The sequence below is a fragment of the Salmo salar genome, chromosome 05 (genome assembly GCF_965601325.2).
Source record: "Salmo salar chromosome 05, fSalSal1, whole genome shotgun sequence".
In the NCBI taxonomy this organism is placed as follows: Eukaryota; Metazoa; Chordata; class Actinopteri; order Salmoniformes; family Salmonidae; genus Salmo; species Salmo salar.
Genome location: NC_138295.1, coordinates 3,437,816 through 3,457,933, shown reverse-complemented (window position 1 = coordinate 3,457,933; position 20,118 = coordinate 3,437,816). Strand labels below are relative to the sequence as shown.

At 45.3% G+C, this 20,118-nt stretch overlaps 2 protein-coding genes across 2 annotated transcripts in view; both read right to left on the bottom strand.

The window, feature by feature from the left end:
- dok3 (docking protein 3) overlaps window positions 1-12,560 on the bottom strand; it is a 32,334-nt gene extending 19,774 nt beyond the window's left edge. Inside the window, exons 1-4 of the mRNA XM_045717817.2 lie at window positions 11,953-12,560; window positions 11,540-11,750; window positions 11,173-11,273; window positions 8,629-8,725 (exon numbers count right to left, since the gene is read on the bottom strand). Of these exons, the coding sequence (XP_045573773.1) occupies window positions 8,629-8,725; window positions 11,173-11,273; window positions 11,540-11,750; window positions 11,953-12,009 (466 nt within the window). The 5' untranslated portion in view covers window positions 12,010-12,560. The remainder of the gene's footprint in view (window positions 1-8,628; window positions 8,726-11,172; window positions 11,274-11,539; window positions 11,751-11,952) is intronic.
- Window positions 12,561-12,727: 167 nt separating this feature from the next.
- ddx41 (DEAD (Asp-Glu-Ala-Asp) box polypeptide 41) overlaps window positions 12,728-20,118 on the bottom strand; it is a 42,535-nt gene continuing 35,144 nt past the window's right edge. Inside the window, exons 16-17 of the mRNA NM_001140327.1 lie at window positions 16,982-17,092; window positions 12,728-13,271 (exon numbers count right to left, since the gene is read on the bottom strand). Coding sequence (NP_001133799.1) covers window positions 13,135-13,271; window positions 16,982-17,092 — 248 coding nt within the window. The 3' untranslated portion in view covers window positions 12,728-13,134. The remainder of the gene's footprint in view (window positions 13,272-16,981; window positions 17,093-20,118) is intronic.

The following is a 20,118-nucleotide window of genomic DNA, read 5'->3' as shown; positions in this document are numbered from 1 at the left end:
GTTCATTTAGCAGGTCCTGATGTGGCTGTGGGCTACACTAGTTCATTTAGCAGGTCCTGATGTGGCTGTGGGCTACACTAGTTCATTTAGCAGGTCCTGATGTGGCTGTGGGGCTACACTAGTTCATTTAGCAGGTCCTGATGTGGCTGTGGGGCTACACTAGTTCATTTAGCAGGTCCTGATGTGGCTGTGGGTGACACTAGTTCATTTAGCAGGTCCTGATGTGGCTGTGGGGCTACACTAGTTCATTTAGCAGGTCCTGATGTGGCTGTGCCATATGGCTGTGGGCTACACTAGTTAATTTAGCAGGTCCTGATGTGGCTGTGCCATATGGCTGTGGGTGACACTAGTTCATTTAGCAGGTCCTGATGTGGCTGTGGGCTACACTAGTTCATTTAGCAGGTCCTGATGTGGCTGTGGGCTACACTAGTTCATTTAGCAGGTCCTGATGTGGCTGTGGGGCTACACTAGTTCATTTAGCAGGTCCTGATGTGGCTGTGGGGCTACACTAGTTCATTTAGCAGGTCCTGATGTGGCTGTGGGGCTACACTAGTTCATTTAGCAGGTCCTGATGTGGCTGTGGGCTACACTAGTTCATTTAGCAGGCCCTGATGTGGCTGTGGGCTACACTAGTTCATTTAGCAGGTCCTGATGTGGCTGTGGGCTACACTAATTCATTTAGCAGGTCCTGATGTGGCTGTGGGGCTACACTAGTTCATTTAGCAGGTCCTGATGTGGCTGTGCCATATGGCTGTGGGCGACACTAGTTAATTTAGCAGGTCCTGATGTGGCTGTGGGCTACACTAGTTCATTTAGCAGGTCCTGATGTGGCTGTGGGGCGACACTAGTTCATTTAGCAGGTCCTGATGTGGCTGTGCCATATGGCTGTGGGCTACACTAGTTCATTTAGCAGGTCCTGATGTGGCTGTGGGGCTACACTAGTTCATTTAGCAGGTCCTGATGTGGCTGTGGGCTACACTAGTTCATTTAGCAGGTCCTGATGTGGCTGTGGGGCGACACTAGTTCATTTAGCAGGTCCTGATGTGGCTGTGGGCTACACTAGTTCATTTAGCAGGTCCTGATGTGGCTGTGGGCTACACTAGTTCATTTAGCAGCTCCTGATGTGGCTGTGGGGCTACACTAGTTCATTTAGCAGGTCCTGATGTGGCTGTGGGCTACACTAGTTCATTTAGCAGGTCCTGATGTGGCTGTGGGCTACACTAGTTCATTTAGCAGGCCCTGATGTGGCTGTGGGCGACACTAGTTCATTTAGCAGGTCCTGATGTGGCTGTGGGCTACACTAGTTCATTTAGCAGGTCCTGGTGTGGCTGTGGGCTACACTAGTTCATTTAGCAGGTCCTGATGTGGCTGTGGGCTACACTAGTTCATTTAGCAGGTCCTGATGTGGCTGTGGGCTACACTAGTTCATTTAGCAGGTCCTGATGTGGCTGTGGGGCGACACTAGTTCATTTAGCAGGTCCTGATGTGGCTGTGGGCTACACTAGTTCATTTAGCAGGTCCTGATGTGGCTGTGGGCTACACTAGTTCATTTAGCAGGTCCTGATGTGGCTGTGGGGCGACACTAGTTCATTTAGCAGGTCCTGATGTGGCTGTGGACTACACTAGTTCATTTAGCAGGTCCTGATGTGGCTGTGGGCTACACTAGTTCATTTAGCAGGTCCTGATGTGGCTGTGGGCTACACTAGTTCATTTAGCAGGTCCTGATGTGGCTGTGGGCTACACTAGTTCATTTAGCAGGTCCTGATGTGGCTGTGGGGCGACACTAGTTCATTTAGCAGGTCCTGATGTGGCTGTGGGCTACACTAGTTCATTTAGCAGGTCCTGATGTGGCTGTGGGCGACACTAGTTCATTTAGCAGGTCCTGATGTGGCTGTGGGGCTACACTAGTTCATTTAGCAGGTCCTGATGTGGCTGTGGGGCTACACTAGTTCATTTAGCAGGTCCTGATGTGGCTGTGGGCTACACTAGTTCATTTAGCAGGTCCTGATGTGGCTGTGGGGCGACACTAGTTCATTTAGCAGGTCCTGATGTGGCTGTGGGCGACACTAGTTCATTTAGCAGGTCCCAGCTATTCTGTGTTGAGCGGTTAACAATGAAACAGGTCCTCCTAGATGCTTAATGTAGAGTTATTAATGTAACTTTAGTTGTTCTACAGACGTTGGGCTGTATGTTTAGATGTTTAATACATTATAAGGCTGCATGATGAGACTATAATGATGATTTGAAAAAAGGCGCTTTAAAGTCATGACGTCTTGACGTACACACTCCAATAGTCTCTCATTCACAATTTGACAAGCACTTGATAATGCCTCGAATTTCACAGCGGCATCCCCCCCTTTTAAAAAAAAAAATCCATGCCTTTCGCGGACGGAGTGCTGCATTGCGCCCTTTTACCGGAGTGTGCTGCGCAATCCCCGAAACGGCTCTCCGTCACGATCGGGTCTTTCTCAACGGCTGCAAGTTCAAACGGACACATCCAGGATGCATCTGCGTGCGTCCTTGTCCAGTTCCTCATAGTTTAAGATATTAGAAGAACTGTCCACATTTACTTTTCGTCAGCCAACAAGATGAGTAAGCCTAACGAACAGCAAAAGCACCAGCCTATGTCAATCTACTATCCTCCATAGTACAAAAACCGACCTATTCTATTCTGTGCTAGAAATAAATATTCCAAACCGTTTGGGACAGTTGTAGGATGCGATACACCTCAAATTAATACAACCACGAGCATAAAAAAAATTAAAAAATTATAAGCAATGACCTGACGTAACAAATCAGAACATTTAGCTTAAAATGTTGATAAACTATTAGGTTATTTCTTCACATTATAAACGCAACAATGTGCACATGGTAGGAGGTTGTAAACTGAACGTTCCATTAACGAGAAAACACCATTATCAACAGCGACCGCTAAAGGGGTTATGAAAACACCATTATCAACAGCACCCTAAAGGGGTTATGAAAACACCATTATCAACACCATTATCAACAGTGACCACTAAAGGGGTTATGAAAACACCATTATCAACACCATTATCAACAGTGACCACTAAAGGGGTTATGAAAACACCATTATCAACAGCGATCACTCAAGGGGTTATGAAAACACCATTATCAACAGCTACCGCTAAAGGGGTTATGAAAACACCATTATCAACAGCGATCACTCAAGGGGTTATGAAAACACCATTATCAACAGCTACCCCTAAAGGGGTTATGAAAACACCATTATCAACAGCGACACACTAAAGGGGTAATGAAAACACCATTATCAACACCATTATCAACAGTGACCACTAAAGGGGTTATGAAAACACCATTATCAACAGTGACCACTAAAGGGGTAATGAAAACACCATTATCAACACCATTATCAACAGTGACCACTAAAGGGGTTATGAAAACACCATTATCAACAGCGATCACTCAAGGGGTTATGAAAACACCATTATCAACAGCTACCGCTAAAGGGGTTATGAAAACACCATTATCAACAGCGACCGCTAAAGGGGTTATGAAAACACCATTATCAACAGCTACCGCTAAAGGGGTTATGAAAACACCATTATCAACAGCTACCGCTAAAGGGGTAATGAAACCACCATTATCAACAGCGACCCACTAAAGGGGTTATGAAACCACCATTATCAACAGCGACCCACTAAAGGGGTTATGGAAAACACCATTATCAACACCATTATCAACAGCACCCTAAAGGGGTTATGAAAACACCATTATCAACAGCGACCCACTAAAGGGGTAATGAAAACACCATTATCAACAGCAACCACTAAAGGGGTTATGAAAACACCATTATCAACAGCGACCCACTCAAGGGGTTATGAAAACACCATTATCAACACCATTAGCGACAGTGACCACTAAAGGGGTTATGAAAACACCATTATCAACAGCAACCACTAAAGGGGTTATGAAAACACCATTATCAACAGCGACCACTCAAGGGGTTATGAAAACACCATTATCAACAGCGACCACTAAAGAGGTAATGAAAACACCATTATCAACAGCGGCCCACTAAAGGGGTTATGAATACACCATTATCAACAGCAACCACTCAAGGGGTTATGAAAACACCATTATCAACAGCAACCACTAAAGGGGTTATGAAAACACCATTATCAACAGCAACCACTCAAGGGGTTATGAAAACACCATTATCAACAGCGACCCACTAAAGGGGTTATGAATACACCATTATCAACAGCGACACACTAAAGGGGTAATGAAAACACCATTATCAACACCATTATCAACAGCGACCACTAAAGGGGTTATGAAAACACCATTATCAACAGCGACCACAAATGCAATTATACATGTAATGCTTTTATTATAAAGGAGCATTTTTATGGTGAAAATTATCTTCCCCAAAGTTGAAACTCACGCTGCTTATATATGTCAGTTAGGATCTACACCCGTTGTAAAGCAGATTAATGTGCTTCATTTTAATTGGTTATTTAGCCACTTTAGTTGTGATACAAACATTATTAAAACATATAAGACTATGGGCTAGGATACATGAGGGGTGATACTAACCTTATTAAAACATATAGGACTATGGGCTAGGATACATGAGGGGTGATACTAACCTTATTAAAACATATAGGACTATGGGCTACTAACCTTATTAAAACATATAGGACTATGGGCTACTAACCTTATTAAAACATATAGGACTATGGGCTACTAACCTTATTAAAACATATAGGACTATGGGCTACTAACCTTATTAAAACATATAGGACTATGGGCTACTAACCTTATTAAAACATATAGGACTATGGGCTAGGCTACATGAAGGGTGATACTAACCTTATTAAAACATACAGGCCTATGGGCTAGGCTACATGAGGTGTGAGACTACGGTTCGAACAAGTGGCAAAAAAAAGGCATTGTTTCTTATGATGGGCATCATTCAAATCAAATCAAAGTTTACAGTGAGGGAAAAAAGTATTTGATCCCCTGCTGATATTGTACGTTTGCCCACTGACAAAGAAATGATCAGTCTATAATTTTAATGGTAGGTTTATTTGAACAGTGAGAGACAGAATAACAACAAAAAAATCCAGAAAAACGCATGTCAAAAATGTTATAAAATGATTTGCATTTTAATGAGGGAAATAAGTATTTGACCCCTCTGCAAAACATGACTTAGTACTTGGTGGCAAAACCCTTGTTGGCAATCACAGAGGTCAGACGTTTCTTGTAGTTGGCCACCAGGTTTGCACACATCTCAGGAGGGATTTTGTCCCACTCCTCTTTGCAGATCTTCTCCAAGTCATTAAGGTTGAGGCTGACGTTTGGCAACTCGAACCTTCAGCTCCCTCCACAGATTTTCTATGGGATTAAGGTCTGGAGACTGGCTAGGCCACTCCAGGACCTTAATGTTGCCTTGGCCATGTGTTTTGGGTCATTGTCATGCTGGAATACCCATCCACGACCCATTTTCAATGCCCTGGCTGAGGGAAGGAGGTTCTCACCCAAGATTTACTCAAAAGGCCCCGTCCATCGTCCCTTTGATGCGGTGAAGTTGTCCTGTCCCCTTAGCAGAAAAACACCCCCAAAGCATAATGTTTCCACCTCCATGTTTGACGGTGGGGATGGTGTTCTTGGGGTCATAGGCAGCATTCCTCTTCCTCCAAACACGGCGAGTTGAGTTGACGCCAAAGAGCTCCTTTTTGGTCTCATCTGACCACAACACTTTCACCCAGTTGTCCTCTGAATCATTCAGATGTTCATTGGCAAACTTCAGACGGGCATGTATATGTGCTTTCTTGAGCAGGGGGACCTTGCGGGCGCTGCAGGATTTCAGTCCTTCATGGCGTAGTGTGTTACCAATTGTTTTCTTGGTGACTATGGTCCCAGCTGCCTTGAGATCATTGACAAGATCCTCCCGTGTAGTTCTGGGCTGATTCCTCACCGTTCTCATGATCATTGCAACTCCACGAGGTGAGATCTTGCATGGAGCCCCAGGCCGAGGGAGATTGACAGTTCTTTTGTGTTTGTTCCATTTGCAAATAATCGCACCAACTGTTGTCACCTTCTCACCAAGCTGCTTGGCGAGGGTCTTGTAGCCCATTCCAGCCTTGTGTAGGTCTACAATCTTGTCCCTGACATCCTTGGAGAGCTCTTTGGTCTTGGCCATGGTGGAGAGTTTGGAATCTGATTGATTGATTGCTTCTGTGGACAGGTGTCTTTTATACAGGTAACAAACTGAGATTAGGAGCACTCCCTTTAAGAGTGTGCTCCTAATCTCAGCTCGTTACCTGTGTAAAAGACACCTGGGAGCCAGAAATCTTTCTGATTGAGAGGGGGTCAAATACTTATTTCCCTCATTAAAATGCAAATCAATTTATAACATTTTTGACATGCGTTTTTCTGGATTTTTGTTGTTGTTATTCTGTCTCTCACTGTTCAAATAAACCTACCATTAAAATTATAGACTGATCATTTCTTTGTCAGTGGGCAAACGTACAAAATCAGCAGGGGATCAAATACTTTTGTCCCTCACTGTAGATATGGTTAAAGTGACTGCGTAAAAGAGGGGTTGGCGGGTGGTGGGTGGAGGGACACATTGCAGATAGCCCGGTTAGCCAATGTGCGGGAGCACTGGTTGGTCGGCCCAATTGAGGTAGTATGTACATGAATATATAGTTAAAGTGACTATGCATATATGATAAACAGGGCACACAATGCAAATAGTCCAGGTAGCCATTTGATTACCTGTTCAGGAGTCTTATGGCTTGGGGGTAAAAACTATTGAGAAGCCTTTTTGTCCTAGACTTGGCACTCCGGTACCGCTTGCCATGCGGTAGTAGAGAGAACAGTCTATGACTGGGGTGGCTGGGGTCTTTGACAATTTTTAGGGCCTTCCTCTGACACCGCCTGGTGTAGAGGTCCTGGATGGCAGGAAGCTTAGCCCCAGTGATGTACAGGTCCGTACCCACTACCCTCTGTAGTGCCTTGCGGTCAGAGGCCGAGCAATTGCCGTACCAGGAAGTGATGCAACCGGTCAGGATGCTCTCGATGTTGCAGCTGTAGAACCTTTTGAGGATCTCAGGACCCATTCACAAGTGATAATACATAATTCACAAGTGACAGGCTAATATTGTCCCCCATCAGACTATTCTTGATTTAATATTGTTTTTCCATATACTAAATAATATGTGAAATTTGTTTTGATTTAGAATGGACCATTTGTCATGCACCTGTATCAAAACAGGGGCAGCGGGAAAAAATACATGTCATCTATGCACTTAAATAGCGAATGGAGGACGCTTTTCCCCGTGGTTTATTTTCATGCCAGCCAGGTAGGCTATACTCCTGTTGTAAATATAAGCAATGTGCTTAATATTAGGAAAGTTGAGAAATAAATATAGTAGGCCTAGCCTGTAGAAAGCTGACGGGATCCTCCTCTTTTTATTAGAGGCCATTACTCTGTTTTCTACCGCAATTGCGTAGCCTATAGAAATGTTGTGCAACATGAGCTCATAGGCTCTCATGATGTGTTTGATTAGATTTTCGATTTCATTTGCTTTGATGTCAAAGTGATTAGAGGGACAATAGAGTGTTGAGTACCAGGCAGTTAGCTAGTTTGGTAGGTTACTAATGACAAGCAGCAGCATCAGAGCTTGGAGAAGACTAATTACCGTGACTAAACGATCCGGGGTGTGGCGGTAATACGGTCACTGCAACAGCCCTAGTTCCAATTCATCCCGAAGGTGTTCGATGGGGTTGAGGTCAGGGCTCTATGCAGGCCAGTCAAGTTCCTTCACACCGATCTCAACAAACCATGCTGTAGCGTTAAGACTTCCCTTCACTGGAACTAAGGGGCCCGGACCATGAAAAACAGCCTCAGACCATTATTCCTCCTCCACCAAACTTTACAGTTGGCACTATGCATTGGGGCTGGTAGGGTTCTCCTGGCATCTGCCAAACCCAGATTCATCTGTCAGACTGCCAGATGGTGAAGCGTGATTCATCACTCCAGAGAACGCGTTTCCACTGCTCCAGAGTCCAATGACAGCGAGCTTTACACCACTCCAGCCGACGCTTAGCATGCTCAGCCATGGAAACCTATTTCATGAAGCTCCCAAGGAACAGTACTTGTGCTGATGTTGCTTCCAGAGGCAGTTTTAAACTCTGTAGTGAGTGTTGCAACCGAGGACAGGCAATTTTTACGTGCTTCAGCACTCGGTGGTCCCGTTCTGTGAGCTTGTGTTGCCTACCACTTTGCGGCTGAGCCGTTGTTGCTCCTAGATGTTTCCACTTCACAATAACAGCACTTACAGTTGACCGGGGGCAGCTCTAGCAGGGCAGAAATTTGATGAACTGACTTGTTGGAAAGGTGGCATCCTATGACGGTGCCACGTTGAAAGTCACTGAGCTCTTCAGTAAGGCCATTCTATTGCCAATGTTTGTCTATGGAGAATGCATGGCGGTGTGCTCAATTTTATACACCTGTCAGCAACGGGTGTGGCTGAAATAGCTAAACCCACATACTGCTGTATAAATAGTGTATACTGTGTGTGTGTGTGTGTGTGTGCGTGCGTGCGTGCGTGCGTGCGTGCGTGTTCTATGTACCTGTCTTCCAGGTAGCATACAGTTCATTCTCCTCCATGGGAATCCCCACCCCACCTCCTCTCTCCTTCTCTCCTCTCTCTGTGTGTCCAGATTCTTTCTGCAGCAGAACAAACAGAGGGTTTTATGATACTAGAGAACAGCAGTGTTGGGCTAAAACATAACGCTGAGATATATGAATGAGAAGCCCAGACATACAGAGTATTGTTCTGATTCCACAGAAGTCTTCGTCAAGCGGTTAGATCACACGATAAGGAGTAACCGTTCTGATTTACGACCAGTTTTTCTTTATAATCATAATCAATATGATTACATGGAAAGGGGGGGAGATGACCCTAGATGTATAAGAGCCCAGTTAGTTTTATGACTGTTAGAGAGGCGGCTAGGGGGAGGGAGATGGGGTTTGAGAGGAGGCTACGGGGAGGAGAGACAGGCTAGGGGGAGGAGAGACGGGGTTTGAGAGGAGGCTAAGGGGAGGAGAGACAGGCTAGGGAGAGGAGAGACAGGCTAGGGGGAGGAGAGACGGGCTAGGGGGAGGAGAGACGGGGTTTGAGAGGAGGCTAGGGGGAGGAGAGACAGGCTAGGGGGAGGAGAGACAGGCTAGGGGGAGGAGAGACGGGGGAGGAGAGGAGGCTAGGGGGAGGAGAGACAGGCTAGGGAGAGGAGAGACGGGCTAGGGGGAGGAGAGACGGGCTAGGGGGAGGAGAGACGAGGTTTGAGAGGAGGCTAGGGGGAGGAGAGACAGGCTAGGGGGAGGAGAGACGGGGTTTGAGAGGAGGCTAGGGGGAGGAGAGACAGGCTAGGGAGAGGAGAGACAGGCTAGGGGGAGGAGAGACGGGCTAGGGGGAGGAGAGACGGGGGAGGAGAGGAGGCTAGGGGGAGGAGAGACAGGCTAGGGGGAGGAGAGACGGGGTTTGAGAGGAGGCTAGGGGGAGGAGAGACAGGCTAGGGAGAGGAGAGACGGGGTTTGAGAGACAGGCTAGGAGGAGGAGAGACGGGCTAGGGGGAGGAGAGACAGGCTAGGGGGAGGAGAGACAGGCTAGGGGGAGGAGAGACAGGCTAGGGGGAGGGAGACAGGGTTTGAGAGGAGACAGGCTAGGGGGAGGGAGACAGGGTTTGAGAGGAAGCTCGGGGGAAGGAGACAGGGTGTGACAGGAAGCTAGGGGAGGGATACAGGGTTTGTGTAAGCAGTAGTAAAGAGAAGGAGAAGTAAGGAGGTGACCAACTGTTGTTACCCAGACTACTTCCTCATTGTTGCCAGTGGGTTTGCTTGAAAATGTCTCCCTATTGGGTCCTGGTCAAAATGGCTCCCTATTGGGTCCTGGTCAAAATGGCTCCCTATTGGGTCCTGGTCAAAATGGCTCCCTATTGGGTCCTGGTCAAAATGTCTCCCTATTGGGTCCTGGTCAAAATGTCTCCCTATTGGGTCCTGGTCAAAATGTCTCCCTATTGGGTCCTGGTCAAAATGAGTGAAGTACAAGGAATAGGGTGACCTATAGGGAATAGGGTGCCCTGTAGGGAATAGGGTGCCCTGTAGGGAATAGGGCGCATTTGCTACAGGCTGAGTTACCAGAGAGACAAACACTACAAGCCCCTTCTAATGGTGTCTTATGAATACAGCACTAGCGGTTCGGGGGGGGGGGGGGGGGGGGCAGTGCCCCTGTGACAACAATTTTGAACCCCCTTGTGGCAACCCCTAAATGTGGAGTATGAAATCATTTTTACATAACTAATTTTTGCTATCGTTCTTTTATTATTTACATCCGTTATTAGACAGTGGCAACGCGGAACACTAATTTAACCCACACATTTTCTAGAGGGACGGCTTTAGGATGGAACACAACAGTATGGTACCACATGCAAAACGATATGACAACAATAACGTCTAATGTAACTTGGCCCCTCTAACAGTACAACTGGCCCCAGCTTGCCCCCCCCCAGTTGAAATGGTCTAGAACCGCCACTGAATACAAGTCCCTTCTAATGTTGTCTTATGAATACATAATCAATTCACCTTTTATTTAAAAAAAAAAATATATATATATATATATATATATATAATAGAAATAAATGTCATACTGGCTATTTATATAGTCCCCTCCTCCCTGTGTACCTGGAAGGTTAAAAACACATACGGCCCCTTCCTGGAAGGTTAACAACACATACGGCCCCTTCCTGGAAGGTTAAAAACACATACGGCCCCTACATGGAAGGTTAAAAACACATACGGCCCCTTCCTGGAAGGTTATAAACACATACGGCCCCTTCCTGGAAGGTTAAAAACACATACGGCCCCTTCCTGGAAGATAATAAACACACACGGCCCCTTCCTGGAAGGTTAAAAACACATACGGCCCCTTCCTGGAAGGTTATAAACACATACGGCCCCTTCCTGGAAGGTTAAAAACACATACGGCCCCTTCCTGGAAGGTTAAAAACACATACGGCCCCTTCCTGGAAGGTTAAAAACACATACGGCCCCTTCCTGGAAGGTTATAAACACATACGGCTCCTTCCTGGAAGGTTAAAAACACATACGGCTCCTACCTGGAAGGCTAGTTGGCAGAGAGCCCCCACCCAGTCATGGTAGTTCTCTGAGGCCAGGATGTATCTTCTCTGTGTCGTGTTCAGGTCGAACGCTCTACAGTCTGGAGGACGTTGGTTCAAAAGATCAACAATTTTATTTCAGGAAAACAAAAAAACAAAAAGAATTAAAGCGGCAATAAGTTTAATAAACCAACATTTAAAACCAACTAAACTGCCTTATATCAGGGGTTCAACTGTTTCTCAGATTGCAGGGAGTATACACTCTAGGAAACACTGATATTAACAGATTAAGGACCAATATAATGGACAGATTAAGGACCGGTTTCATGGACAGATTAAGCCTAGTCCTGGACTAAAAACACCATACCATCGTTAGGGAGAGCTGGAGGGTAGCTCTCGTCTGGGACCAGGGTAACACTGAGGCAGTCACACAGCTGAACAATCTTCCTACTCTGGGCGGACTTGGATTTGGAGCCGGTGGACGTGTGGCCTCCGTCAAGGATGTCGTAAAATTCGACTCGACCGATGCCAAAAACGCTAGGGGGGTAGAGAACCATCCATATTTTCTTCCACGTTTTCTGTGGCGGACGGATACAGCAGTCAATCATGATGAATTATTCTTATAAGTGTTTATAACAACTTTCATAAACGTCACTTGAATTTGTAATCAGATGAGAATAGCCTTCCAACATTTCTTCCGACATTAGTAAAGACGATCATCGATTAGCTCAGTTGAGTAAAAGTCCTGCAAATATACAGCATCTATGTAAAAACACTCACCTTTCCAAACTTGTTTCCCTTAAGGTAGAGCATCCCCTCCTTGAAAACCACCTCCATTTTCTCTCTCTCTCTCTCTCTCTCTGTGTGTGTGAGATAATCAAACAGTCCTTGACCTCCACCCTAGTGTAGCCTACGTACTCTCTCAAGTCTGTCTGTTAGGTTGTCCTCTAGTAAAACTCTGTAGTCTTCGTTCTAGTTTCTGTTAGTTAGGTTGTCCACCAGCACCTCAGAGTTCAGCACCCTCCTCAGTCTCCCCAGTCTGTGTTAATGTGGTTACTCGCACCTCCACCGACTGACAGTCAAGTCCCTTCCCCCTGTCTCTCCACTGCAGCTGTGTTCCAGCGACGTCGACACAGCAGTCTGAAGCGATAGTGAACCTACAGATCAGAAGTGGTCTAGTTTTTCTTCCTTCCCTTCTACAACACGTCATTTACCAGAGAAAGATATTTTCTTTCCATCTGACTTTTTAAAAATTATTATTTTATTTTTTACATGCACTAGCAGAAAGAAATGTGAAAAATAAATAAATAAAGTAATATATTTGATAAATTTAAAACAGATCGTAACAGAGTGTACTGCGATGATTCAACTCATTCTTAGTCACAACGTAAAAATTCTTATCGTTTTCACCATGGTTACGGAAGACACTCGCACTTCCCTTTCTGAAGGTAATTCTATCGAACACCGCGGTATTTCAACACACATTTCTACAATCCGAAGTTACTAAATCGTTCCACTGTCCATAAAAATAAAATGAGCACAGTGGAAAGTCTGATGTGGTTCGTAAAATTGATTTATTAACGTTGCAGAGAAATGTACATTTTTAATACAAAAACAGAAAATAATAAAACAGATAAGAGAAATAGAGAGTTGCACAAAAATAGTTCAACTTTTTTATACATACAGAGCGTTTCTGTCTAACCCAGCCCCGGGGACAAGGTTGATACATAAAATACATGTTACTTCCTCTATTCCATGAATGCTCTGAGAAGATAGGCCATCACAACCATGTCAGTCTCACAGAGTCATGATGTATATCAAAACAGACCTGCTGGGTCAAAATCATATGTCAAATACTATTTGACGTGCACTTGGAACAATCCTTTAGGGGACAATCCCAATTGGTCGAACCATTGTACCTGGCATAACAAACCAGGCAAAGCATTAAGCAGGTGACAGTATTCAGAAGTCCATGGAGCTGTGTGCCAGGTAGTCTTTACGTCCAATATTAGTGACCTGTTTGGTCTGCATGGCCTCCAGTTTGGGACAGTCTGTGATTCGATGGCCAAGACCACCACAGAATGTACAGCCTCTCTCTCCTGGGGAAGAGTAGTAGCAACAACAACAACAGGTAGGTTAGAATGGAGGAGGAACCAAGCCAAGACATGGCAGACATCTGGGCTACTAAATCATATTTACAGCAATAAACTATTTAAAAAAAATAAAATAAAATTGTAACTTCTGTGAACAGAAAAGGAGAAATGAGTGATAGAGAAGCAGCAGAAGCAGACCGATAGAAATATTTCAACAGAAAGAGAAATATTTCAACGGAGACAGATATATATATATATATATATGGAGTGGTTGATATATATGGTTGATATATATATATATGGAGTGGTTGAAAAACCACTTTCTCTCTGTTTATATATATATATCAACAGAAACAGAGAAAAACAGAGAGAAACAAATACAGTTGAAGTGGGAAGTTTACATACACTCAGGTTGGAGTCATTAAAACTCGTTTTACAACCACTCCACACATTTCTTGTTGACAAACTATAGTTTTGGCAAGTCAGTTAGGACATCTGCTTTGTGCATGACACAAGTCATTTTTCCAACAGTTGTTTACAGACAGATTATTTCACTTCTAATTCACTGTATCACAATTCCAGTGGGTCAGGAGTTTACATACACTAAGTTGACTGTGCCTTTAAACAGCTTGGAAAATTCCAGAAAATGATGTCATGGCTTTAGAGGCTTCTGATAGGCTAATTGACATCATTTGAGTCCATTGGAGGTCTACCTGTGGATGTATATCAAGGTCTACCTTCAAACTCAGTGCCGCTTTGCTTGGCATCATGGGACAATCAAAAGAAATCAGCCAAGAACTCAGAAAAAAATTGTAGACCTCCACAAGTCTGGTTCATCCTTGGGAGCAATTTCCAAACGCCTGAAGGTACCACGTTCATCTGTGCAAACAATAGTACACAAGTATAAACACCATGGGACCACGCAGCCGTCATACCGCTCAGGAAGGAGACGCGTTCTGTCTCCTAGAGATGAACGTACTTTGGTGCGAAAAGTGCAAATCAATCCCAGAACAACAGTAAAGGACCTTGTGAAGATGCTGGAGGAAACAGGTACAAAAGTATCTATATCCACAGTAAAAACGAGTCCTATATCGACATAACCTGAAAGGCCGCTCAGCAAGGAAGAAGCCACTGCTCCAAACCCGCCATAAAAAAGCCAGACTACGGTTTGCAACTGCACATGGGGAAAAAGATCGCACCTTTTGGAGAAATGTCCTCTGGTCTGATGAAACAAAAATAGAACTGTTTGGTCATAATGACCATCGTCATATTTGTAGGAAAAAGGGGGATGCTTGCAAGCCGAAAAACACCATCCCAACCGTGAAGCACGGGGGCGGCAGCATCATGTTGTGGGGGTGCTTTGCTGCAGGAGGGACAGGGGCACTTCACAAAATAGATGGCATCATGAGGCAGGAAAATGATGTGGATATATTGAAGCAACATCAAGGCATCAGTCAGGAAGTTAAAGCTTGGTCGCAAATGGGTCTTCCAAATGGACAATGACCCCAAACATACTTCCAAAGTTGTGGCAAAATGGCTTAAGGACAACAAAGTCAAGGTATTGGAGTGGCCATCACAAAGCCCTGACCTCAACCCTATAGAAAATGTGTGGGCAGAACTGAAAAAGCGTGTGCGAGCAAGGAGGCCTAGAAACCTGACTCAGTTACACCAGCTCTGTCAGGAGGAATGGGCCAAAATTCACCCAACTTATTGTGGGAAGCTTGTGGAAGGCTGCCCAAAACATTTGACCCAAGTTAAACAATTTAAAGGCAATGCTACCAAATACTAATTGAGTGTAAACTTCTGACCCACTGGAAATGTGATGAAAGAAATAAAAGCTGAAATAAATCATTCTCTCTACTATTATTCTGACATTTCACATTCTTAAAATAAAGTGGTGATCCTAACTGACCTAAGACAGGGAATTTTTACTAGGATTAAATGTCAGGAATTGTGAAAAACTGAGTTTAAATGTATTTGGCTAAGGCAAATGTAAACTTCTGACTTCAACTGTATATATACACTGCTCAAAAAATAAAGGGAACACTAAAATAACACATCCTAGATCTGAATGAAAGAAATAATCTTATTAAATACTTTTATCTTTACATAGTTGAATGTGCTGACAAAATCACACAAAAATAATCAATGGAAATCCAATTTATCAACCCATGGAGGTCTGGATTTGGAGTCACACTAAAAATTAAAGTGGAAAACCACACTACAGGCTGATCCAACTTTGATGTAATGTCCTTAAAACAAGTCAAAATGAGGCTCAGTAGTGTGTGTGGCCTCCACGTGCCTGTATGACCTCCCTACAATGCCTGGGCATGCTCCTGATGAGGTGGCAGATGGTCTCCTGAGGGATCTCCTCCCAGACCTGGACTAAAGCATCCGCCAACTCCTGGACAGTCTGTGGTGCAACGTGGCGTTGGTGGATGGAGCGAGACATGATGTCCCAGATGTGCTCAATTGGATTCAGGTCTGGGGAACGGGCGGGCCAGTCCATAGCATCAATGCCTTCCTCTTGCAGGAACTGCTGACACACTCCAGCCACATGAGGTCTAGCATTGTCTTGCATTAGGAGGAACCCAGGGCCAACCGCACCAGCAAATGGTCTCACAAGGGGTCTGAGGATCTCATCTCGATAGCTAATGGCAGTCAGGCTACCTCTGGCGAGCACATGGAGGGCTGTGTGGCCCCCCCCAAAGAAATGCCACCCCACACCATGACTGACCCACCGCCAAACCGGTCATGCTGGAGGATGTTGCAGGCAGCAGAACGTTCTCCACGGCGTCTCCAGACTCTGTCACGTCTGTCACATGTGCTCAGTGTGAACCTGCTTTCATCTGTGAAGGGCGCCAGTGGCGAATTTGCCAATCTTGGTGTTCTCTGGCAAATGCCAAACGTCCTGCACGGTGTTGGGCTGTAAGCACAACCCCCACCTGTGGACGTCGGGCCCTCATACCACCCTCATGGAGTCTGTTTCTGACCGTTTGAGCAGACACATGCACATTTGTGGCCTGCTGGAGGTCATTTTGCAGGGCTCTGGCAGTGCTCCTCCTTGCACCAAGGCGGAGGTAGCGGTCCTGCTGCTGGGTTGTTGCCCTCCTACGGCCTCCTCCACGTCTCCTGATGTACTGGCCTGTCTCCTGGTAGCGCCTCCATGCTCTGGACACTACGCTGACAGACACAGCAAACCTTCTTGCCACAGCTCGCATTGATGTGCCATCCTGGATGAGCTGCACTACCTGAGCCACTGGTGTGGGTTGTAGACTCCGTCTCATGCAACCACTAGAGTGAAAGCACCGCCAGCATTCAAAAGTGACCAAAACATCAGCCAGGAAGCATAGGAACTGAGAAGTGGTCTGTGGTCCCCACCTGCAGAACCACTCCTTTATTGGGGGTGTCTTGCTAATTGCCTATAATTTCCACCTGTTGTCTATTCCATTTGCACAACAGCATGTGAAATTTATTGTCAATCAGTGTTGCTTCCTAAGTGGACAGTTTGATTTCACAGAAGTGCGATTGACTTGGAGTTACATTGTGTTGTTTAAGTGTTCCCTTTATTTTTTTTGAGCAGTATATTTACCTATATATCAACAGAGAGAGAGATATAAATATATAACAGAGAGATAAATATATATCAACAGAGAGAGAGAGAGAGAGAAAGGAAGGAGGGAGAGTAAGTAGCAGAAAGAGATTAGGATAGTTACCTCCGATATCCAGCATGGTCTCGTCTCCTGTCTGCAAGACCTGTAGAACAGGAGGAACCTTCTGCTTGGCTTCGATCAGCAGGGCCTTCAGATCCATCAGTACCGACTCATCTATAGGAAGGGAAGATTTCAGGGTTGTGTTCAATAAGAACCAAAAGGAAGAAAAGGACTGCAAATAGCGAGGGACTACCTGGACTTACCCAAGCATCATTTTCATTTTCTGTTGTAAATTATTATTATTATTATTATTTTTACATTTTCAGTTACAATCCAGGGGCATCATACAGGTGTTTTCTCTACAAATCTGTTTTAAGACGCCATGGATGCAAACTCCAGAACATGCAATGGAAACCAAAACCATGGAAACCAAAACCATGGCTAAATGTAGAGAATCAAGCTTGCTTCCTTTTTTATATATTTTTATTTCACCTTTATTTAACCAGGTCGGCCAGTTGAGAACAAGTTCTCATTTACAACTGCGACCAAGATAAAGCAAAGCAGTGCGACACAAACAACAACACAGAGTTACACATGGAATAAACAAGCGTACAGTCAATAACACAATAGAAAAAAAGGAAGTCTATATACAGTGTGTGCAAATGGCGTGAGGCGGTAAGGCAATAAATAGGCCATAATAGCTAAGTAATTACAATTTAGCAGATTAACACTGGAGTGATAGATGAGCAGATGATGAGCAAGTAGAGATACTGGTGTGCAAAAGAGCAGAAAAGTAAATAAAACAATATGGGGATGAGGTAGGTAGATTGGGTGGCTATTTACAGATGGTCTGTGTACAGCTGCAGCGATCAGTTAGCTGCTCAGATAGCTGATGTTTAAAATTAGTGAGGGAAATGTAAGTCTCCAGCTTCAGTGATTGTTGCAATTCGTTCCAGTCATTGGCAGCAGAGAACTGGAAGGAAAGGCAGCCAAAGGAGGTGTTGGCTTTGGGGACGACCAGTGAGATGTACCTGCTGGAGCGCATGCTACGGGTGGGCGTTGTTATCATGACCAGTGAGCTGAGATAAGGCGGAGCTTTACCTAGCATAGACTTATAGATGACCTGGAGCCAATGGGTCTGGCGACGAATATGTAGCGAGGGCCAGCCGACTAGAGCGTACAGGTTGCAGTGGTGGGTGGTATATGGGGCTTTGGTGACAAAACGGATGGCACTGTGATAGACTACATCCAGTTTGCTGAGTAGAGTGTTGGGGGGTATTTTGTAGATGACATCGCCAAAGTCGAGGATCGGTAGGATAGTCAGTTTTACGAGGGTATGTTTGGCGGCGTGAGTGAAGGAGGCTTTGTTGAGAAACAGAAAGCCGATTCTAGATTTGATTTTGGATTGGAAATGCTTAATATGAGTCTGGAAGGAGAGTTTACAGTCTAGCCAGACACCTAGGTATTTGTAGTTGTCCACATATTCTAGGTCAGAACCGTCCAGAGTAGTGATGCTAGTCGGGCGGGCGGGTAGCGAACAGTTGAAAAGCATGCATTTGGTTTTACTAGCGTTTAAGAGCAGTTGGAGGCCACGGAAGGAGAGTTGTATGGCATTGAAGCTCATCTGGAGGTTAGTTATCACAGTGTCCAAAGAAGGGCCAGAAGTATACAGAATGGTGTCGTCTGCGTGGAGGTGGATCAGAGAATCACCAGCAGCAAGAGCGACATCATTGATATATACAGAGAAAAGAGTCAGCCTGAGAATTGAACCCTGTGGCACCCCCATAGAGACTGCCAGAGGTCCGGACAACAGGCCCTCCAATTTGACACACTGAACTCTGTCAGAGAAGTAGTTGGTGAACCAGGCGAGGCAGTCATTTGAGAAACCAAGGCTGTTGAGTCTGCCGATAAGAATACGGTGATTGACAGTCGAAAGCCTTGGCCAGGTTGATGAAGACGGCTGCACAGTACTGTCTTTTATCGATGGAGGTTATGTCATCGTTTAGGACCTTGAGTGTGGCTGAGGTGCACCCGTGATCAGCTCGGAAACCAGATTGCACAGTCGAGAAGGTATGGTGGGATTCGAAATGGTCAGTGATCTGTTTATTAACTTGGCTTTCGAAGACTTTAGAGAGGCAGGGCAGGATGGATGTAGGTCTATAACAGTTTGGGTCTAGAGTGTCACCTCTTTGAAGAGGGGGATGACCGCGGCAGCTTTCCAATCTTTACGGATCTCGGATGATACGAAAGAGGTTGAACAGGCTAGTAATAGGAGTTGCAACAACGGCGGCGGATAATTTTAGAAAGAGATGGTCCAGATTGTCTAGCCCAGCTGATTTGTATGGGTCCAGGTTTTGCAGCTCTTTCAGAACATCTGCTATCTGGATTTGGGTGAAGGAGAAGCTGGGGAAGCTCAGGCAAGTAGCTGCGGAGGGGGGGAGATGTTGGCCGGGGTTGGAGTAGTCAGGAGGAAAGCATGGCCAGTTGTAGAGAAATGCTTATTGAAATTCTCAATTATCGTGGATTTATCGGTGGTGACCGTGTTACCTAGCCTCAGTGCAGTGGGCAGCTGCGAGGAGGTGCTCTTGTTCACCATGGACTTTACAGTGTCCCAAAACTTTTTGGAGTTAGAGCTACAGGATGCAAATTTCTGTTTGAAAAAGCTAGCCTTTGCTTTCCTGACTGACTGCGTGTATTGGTTCCTGACTTCCAAGAACAGTTGCATATCGCGGAGACTATTTGATGCTATTGCAGTCCGCCACAGAATGTTTTTGTGCTGGTCAAGGGTAGTCAGGTCTGGAGTGAACCAAGGGCTATATCTGTTCCTGGTTCTAAATTTTTTGAAAGGGGCATGCTTATTTAAGACGGTGAGCAAATTACTTTTAAAGAACGACCAGGCATCCTCGTCTGACGGGATGAGGTCAATATCCTTCCAGGATAGCCGGGCCAGGTCGATTAGAAAGGCTTGCTCGCTGAAGTGTTTTAGGGAGTGTTTGACAGTGATGAGGGGTGGTCGTTTGAACGCGGACCCATAGCGGATGCAGACAATGAGGCAGTAATCACTGAGATCCTGGTTGAAGACAGCAGAGGTGTATTTAGAGGGCAGGTTGGTCAAGATAATGTCTATGAGGGTGCCCATGTTTACGGATTTAGGGTTGTACCTGGTGGGTTCCTTGATGATTTGTGTGAGATTGAGGGCA